Source organism: Rhincodon typus, chromosome 34 (assembly GCF_021869965.1).
Source record: "Rhincodon typus isolate 14 chromosome 34, sRhiTyp1.1, whole genome shotgun sequence".
NCBI classification, from domain to species: Eukaryota; Metazoa; Chordata; class Chondrichthyes; order Orectolobiformes; family Rhincodontidae; genus Rhincodon; species Rhincodon typus.
The window spans coordinates 14,980,967-14,986,966 of NC_063365.1; the positions used below are offsets into that span (position 1 = coordinate 14,980,967).

The following is a 6,000-nucleotide window of genomic DNA, read 5'->3' on the forward strand; positions in this document are numbered from 1 at the left end:
GGGTCGACAGGGCTGTTTCTGCCATTGTCTCTTCCGAAGCTTAGGTCAATACTGGGTGGCCCGTTTGGTTTCATTTTTTTTATTGAGACTTCATAATGTTTGACAAAATTGAATGGTTAGCTAGGCCATTTCTGAGCGCAGTTGAAAGTCAACCAAATCACTGTAGGTCTGGAGTCACATGTAGGCCAGACCAGGTAAGGATGGCAGCCTTCCTCTCCTGAAGGGCATTTGATATGCAAATCTAAGTAATTCAATCAGATATTTTTAAAATATGCCTCTTACAATAAAAATTACTAGCATATATTGACATCAATAAGCTAAAACTTTTAAAATGGTATGCACTAACAAAAGGTCATTGATCCAAAGTGATAACTCTGTTTCTTCATCACATTAGCACGATTGGACCTGCTGAGTATTTTCAATGAAAAGTAAATTTTGTTTAATTGCTATAATCATAGCTAATGTTAAATGTTTGAGTAAACATAGTATTGGTAATGACCCATGAAAGAATATTGTTAGATACTCATGCATTTGGCACTTGAAATTGTTCTACTTCACCACTATTACCCACTATATAATCAGGTCTAACCTCAGGACTACCTACAAGTCACAGAGTGAAAATTCTTATGCTTTTGTTCAGAGTATCCTTCTGCCATCTAGCATAATTTAACAAAGTAATTTTTGTTCATTTTTCAGAATTAGCTGCTGTCAGGCAGACAAAAGTGTCTCAAGCAAACACTAACCTTGCATGGGATAAAGTTGCCATGCAAGAGCTTCCAGATTAGCGGTAACTGAGAAATGCGAAATGACACATGAATAAGCATATCTTGAGAATTGCAAACAGGAAAGCAGAAAGCAAGTTAATTTGTAACAGGCCAACCTCAGACTCCGTAGTGATGAGAATCGAGGCCTAGGAGTGAGAGGAATTCTCAGAAAGGACCTATTACGGAATAGGTATCTAAAAAGGGTCAGAATGAAAGAAAAACAGTTGTAGAAATGAATTCAAAAAGCCTAAAAATGTTATGCTTCAGAAAGCTGAGAGAGAAATATTGAAATATAAGAAGCAGTGGTAAACATCAAGTTCTCTGAGTTATAAATACATTCAATAACTTGATCAATTTATAAGAGTGCAACTATAGCTTTGGGGCCCATAATTTTATCTTTTCCAAATAGTAAGCATAAATGTCAAGGGAGATGCAGTTTAGAAAACATATCATCTGTAATTCCATTTATAGAATTGTTGCAGCATTAACAAAATGAAAGCACTTAAACACCTTAAAATAACAAATTTCACAGCCTTTGTTAATATAATTCCTGTTATTAGCTGGATTCATTAAAACACTAGTATTGGAAAGCAAATCAGAACATTCTGAAATGTTAGACATAATATAACCATTACAATGTTCACTGTAGCAATTTCTCAAATGTTTCCTTAATGTTTAAGGATCAAACACAACATTCTTGTAATTTAGCAATGCTGATAGGGTACTGCTATTCAGAGAGTCCATATTAAATTATTCCCATATTAAGCAACAAGCCTAACACTAACATAATTGGATTTGCTTTTTTGCAATTCAAAAAATGAGTGTCAATTTAAGGCTTGTGAGTAGATTTGTAACTCAGGTTGTGGATGTTGTGGTTGGTTTGCTCGCCGAGCCAGTTCATTAGTTTGCAGACGTTTCATTACCCTGCTGGGTAACATCATCAGCCTCCGATGAAGTGCTGTCGTGTTTTCCCGCCTGATATTTAAACTCTGGGGTCCGTTGGAGTTGATTACCTCGTTTCCAGTTTTTCTTCACAGTGGTGTATATATAGGATCTAATTCTACATGTTAATTGATGGCCTTCTTGGTGGAGATCCAGGCCTCAAGAAATTCCCATGCTTGTCTCTGTTTGACCTGTCCTAGGATCCTGATGTTGTCCCAATCAACTGGTGGTTCTCCTTATCCATGTGAATGGAGATGAGTGAGCATCGGTCGTGTAGTTTTATTGCTAGTTGGTGTTCATGTATTCTTGTGGCCAGTTTCCTACCTGTCTGTCACAGTCCTTGCATGGAACCTTGTATATCACGTTGGTTCTGTCCATACGGTACTGTGACGAGTCTGTCAGGGCGTACTGTATCTTCCTGTTGTTTTTTGCATGATAGGCATTGTCAGGTCTAGCTGTTCGGGTATTTGCTGTCCTTAAATACTTGGTAGAAGTGTTCTTCTTCGTTTTGGCGTAGTTCCGGGTTGCTGCAGTGTGTTGTTGCTCGTTTAAATAGTGTTTCACGCAACTCTGTTTGTGGGTGTTGGGGCGGTTACTGTTGAAATTCAGGACTTGATCTGTGTGTATGGTCTTTCTATGTAGCATGGTCAGAAATTCCCCGTTGGCCCTGCGTTTTACCATGATGTCTAGGAAAGAGAGCTGTTCGTTCTTTTCTTCTTCCCTGGTGAATCTGATGCCAGTGAAAGTGTTGTTTCTTAGTTGGTGTGTCTCTTCTAGTTTAGTCTATTTGATGATGACAGAAGTGTCGTCCATGTATCGGATCTATAGTTTAGATAGGGCCTGTGGAAGGGTCATGCTTTCAAGTCTCTGTATCATCACTTCTGCTATTAGTCCAGAGATAGCTAACCCCATGGGTGTCCCGTTGATTTGTTCATAGATTTAGCCATTAAAGGTAATGTGGGTCGTGAGGCATAGGTCCAGTAATTTCAGCAAGTTGTCTGTGGAGATGGTGTCACTTAGGTCTCGTTCTTTTCGTAGCGTTGCTAGTGTTTCTCTTGCCAGTGGTAAGTCAATTGATGTGAATAGGGCACTAACATCAAAGGAAACCATAGTCTCGTCCTCGTCTTTTTTATATCTTTGAGGGGTTTGAGGAACTCCTGGGCTGAGTGGATAGAGTGGGGTGACTTGCTGACAAGGTGCTTTAGTCTTTGTTGTAATTCCTTGGCAAACCTGTGTGTTGGTGTGCCTGCGAGGGAGACTCTGGGTCTGAGGGGTAATTCCGGTTTGTGTACTTTTGGGAGGCCATAGTACTGGGGGGTGTTTGTCCCTTCAGGTTTCATTTTTAGGTAGTCTGCTTTGTTGATTTGTTCAGTATGTTTCAGTCTCTTTAGTGTGTGATTATTTTATTACCTAGTTGCGGTGTTGGGTCTATTTGCACTGGCTGGTATGTATTCGTGTCTGTTAGTAGTTTCCGTGCTTTAGTCAGGTAGTCCCATTTGTTTAGTATTACTGTAATGCACCCTTTGTCTCCTGGTAGGCTCATGGTGTTTTTGTCTTTTTTCAGTCCTTCTAGGGCGTTCTTTACTGATGGGTTGAGAGTGTTAAGTTCATTCCTTCTGGTCAGTGTCAGGACTACTATCTGTCTTTGGCTTGTTGTGTTTCCTCAATGATGCCATTGGTCTTCAGCGTACATTCTAGTGTGGCTAGGAACTCTGTCCTGTTAGCATCTCTGCGGTTCTAGTTGAGTCCACGTATTAGACAGCTTTCTCAGTGTGTTAGTTTCCTGTCTGAAAGGTTTCTTATCCAGGTGACTGATCTTTGGTTGTTGTTTTGGTGGGTTAGTTTGGCTAGTTTTTCTTGTAGGATCTGTCTTTTCTTCAACCAAACAGTTGGGTCCGACGATGCCTATCACACAAACAGCAACAGGAAGATACAGTACGCCCTGACAGACTCATAACGTTACTGTACATCAAGAACATATCCAAACTGACCACAAGACTCCTACGACCATTGGGCATCAGAGTGGCACACAAACCTACGTTAACCCTACGCCAACTGCTAACTCGAATCAAAGACCCCTTACCCACTATGGACAGAACCAACGCAATTTACAAGATTCCATGCAAGGACCGCAACAAACATTACATTAGACAAACAGGAAGGAAACTGGCTATGAGAATACATGAACACCAACTAGCAACAAAGACACAACCAATACTCATTAGTTTCCACTCACACAGATAAGGAGAATCACCAGTTTGATTGGGACAACACCAGGATCCTAGGACAGGCCAAACAGAGACAAGCACGGGAATTTCTTGAGGCCCGGTTCTCCACCAAGAAGGCAATCAATAAATATGTAGCATTAGACCCTATATATATACCACTGCAAAGAAAAACCGGAAACAGTAATCAACTCCAATGGACTCCAGAGTTTAAATAACAGGCGGGAAAACACAACAGCACTTCATCAGAGGCTGCACTGATCCTTCTAGTGTGATGTTGGCAGTCTAGACAGTAGGTAATTCAATTTAAAGATACAATTAGCTTAATTCAAATTAGATTAGCTTTTAACTTGCAAATGTTGATGTTAGATTTAGTTGTGAACTCAATTATTCTCCTTTCATGGGACGAGTTTGTCAGAATCGTCTTTGTTTTATCTGAACTACCCTTCACATTGAATTTTCTAAACATAACACTAACAGTAACCTGTCCATTTTATTGTTTGTCATTGAAAAGGAAGGCCAGAATCTTTAGTAAAAATCCATTCATGTCACACACAAGCCTTGGTTGTCAATGCTCCGAGTATTTCAGTGAATACTATTGATTGTAAGCAAGAAGTCATGCAGTTCAAAATATAACGTGCAATAAGTTTACAACATCCATACCTGTCTTTCCTGTGTTCTCCTGTTGATACAGGACTGATGGAGATCTTTGTTAGAGAAGAAATTGAACTCTGTGATTGACTGCTGCCAAATGATGATGTCTCCAGGTTCATTGGTGACTGTGGGGGTGTAATCAAACTGGGGCTACTACGCTCAGAACCTGATTGTAAATAGATCAACATGAAGGTTATTCGGAAATCCTCTTTTCAGAGCAAAAACAATTTCTTATATGTTATCTGCAATAATTCCCTTAGAGAATATTCCATTTAGCATCAAGAAAATTGCAAATGCTAAGTCAATCAAGTATTTGTGACAGAATATTTACTCACCGTCTTCAACAGTTCTAATCTTACCAATATTCTAAAAGCGTCAGACCTTCTTTCATGTCAACTTTCTTGCATGACTTAAGTTTCTTTTGTGAAATACAAAAAGGAAACTAAATTCTAAACTCTTTGTGTTCTACAAAAAAAATCACCTGCAGAACCACCTTAAATTATTAACCACTGTAACTGACAAGCATATCGGCAACTTCCACCTTGCATGTTCTTTTAAATAGTGTCATAGTGCAAGCTAGAATCTAGCAAAAGCAATCATAATCAAATGAATCAACATCTAGCATAGCACAACAGACTCAATCATATATCAGATTTATGAAGTTTGTAGCAGTCCAAAGATCTGTACTGTAGTACCCTGATCAGATATTTTTCTTTGCGCAGATGCCTTACTACTTATGGTACAATGAGCACCTTGGAAATGGTTAACTCCTTACTTTAGTGAGGCAAGAGGCAAGATTGGAGGTAGAGTAATGGCTCAGAAGACAAAAATTTGCATAGCAACACAACTAGATATGCACAAAAGTGTAAATGTCATACTGCACAAATGAGAAAATAAAATGATTGCAAAGTATTGGAAAAATCATTGCACTCCTTCCAACCATTTTCACTTCCATATCGCACTTCTGATGCGGAAAAATTAGAAGTTAAATTATCCACACAAAAGGCTTGAATACAGGCAAGTATCTGCATCATTATTTGCCTAGAAGGGCAAATTTAATTATTTTTAATAGATTAAGCTGATAAGGCTGAAGGCCATTTGTTACTGTAATGGCTTGTTGATCATGGTAAACACATGCTGGATTTAGACAAGAAATAAAAATAAAGACTGAACAAGCAAATGGAGAGAAAAATATCTTCAAGATCACTGAATTCAACTTGCTACAGTTGATAACAATAACTATGAAAGTTCTGTACAGTCGATATACTTGCAGTTTCCAACTAAAGCCAATCGCTTATTTCTGGAGTACATACAAATTAAACTATTAAAATTGATTGACTGCAATTAAGTTGTGAGATTCTAAGCCAGAATCCACCCCTAGACAGTTGCAGAGACAAGAGCTTGCTGCCACCTGT

At 38.8% G+C, this 6,000-nt stretch overlaps 1 protein-coding gene across 1 annotated transcript in view; it reads right to left on the reverse strand.

The window, feature by feature from the left end:
• LOC109914542 (disks large homolog 5-like) overlaps window positions 1-6,000 on the reverse strand; it is a 50,637-nt gene that overhangs the window by 42,115 nt on the left and 2,522 nt on the right. Inside the window, exons 2-3 of the mRNA XM_048616190.1 lie at window positions 4,595-4,751; window positions 881-958 (exon numbers count right to left, since the gene is read on the reverse strand). Coding sequence (XP_048472147.1) covers window positions 881-958; window positions 4,595-4,751 — 235 coding nt within the window. The remainder of the gene's footprint in view (window positions 1-880; window positions 959-4,594; window positions 4,752-6,000) is intronic.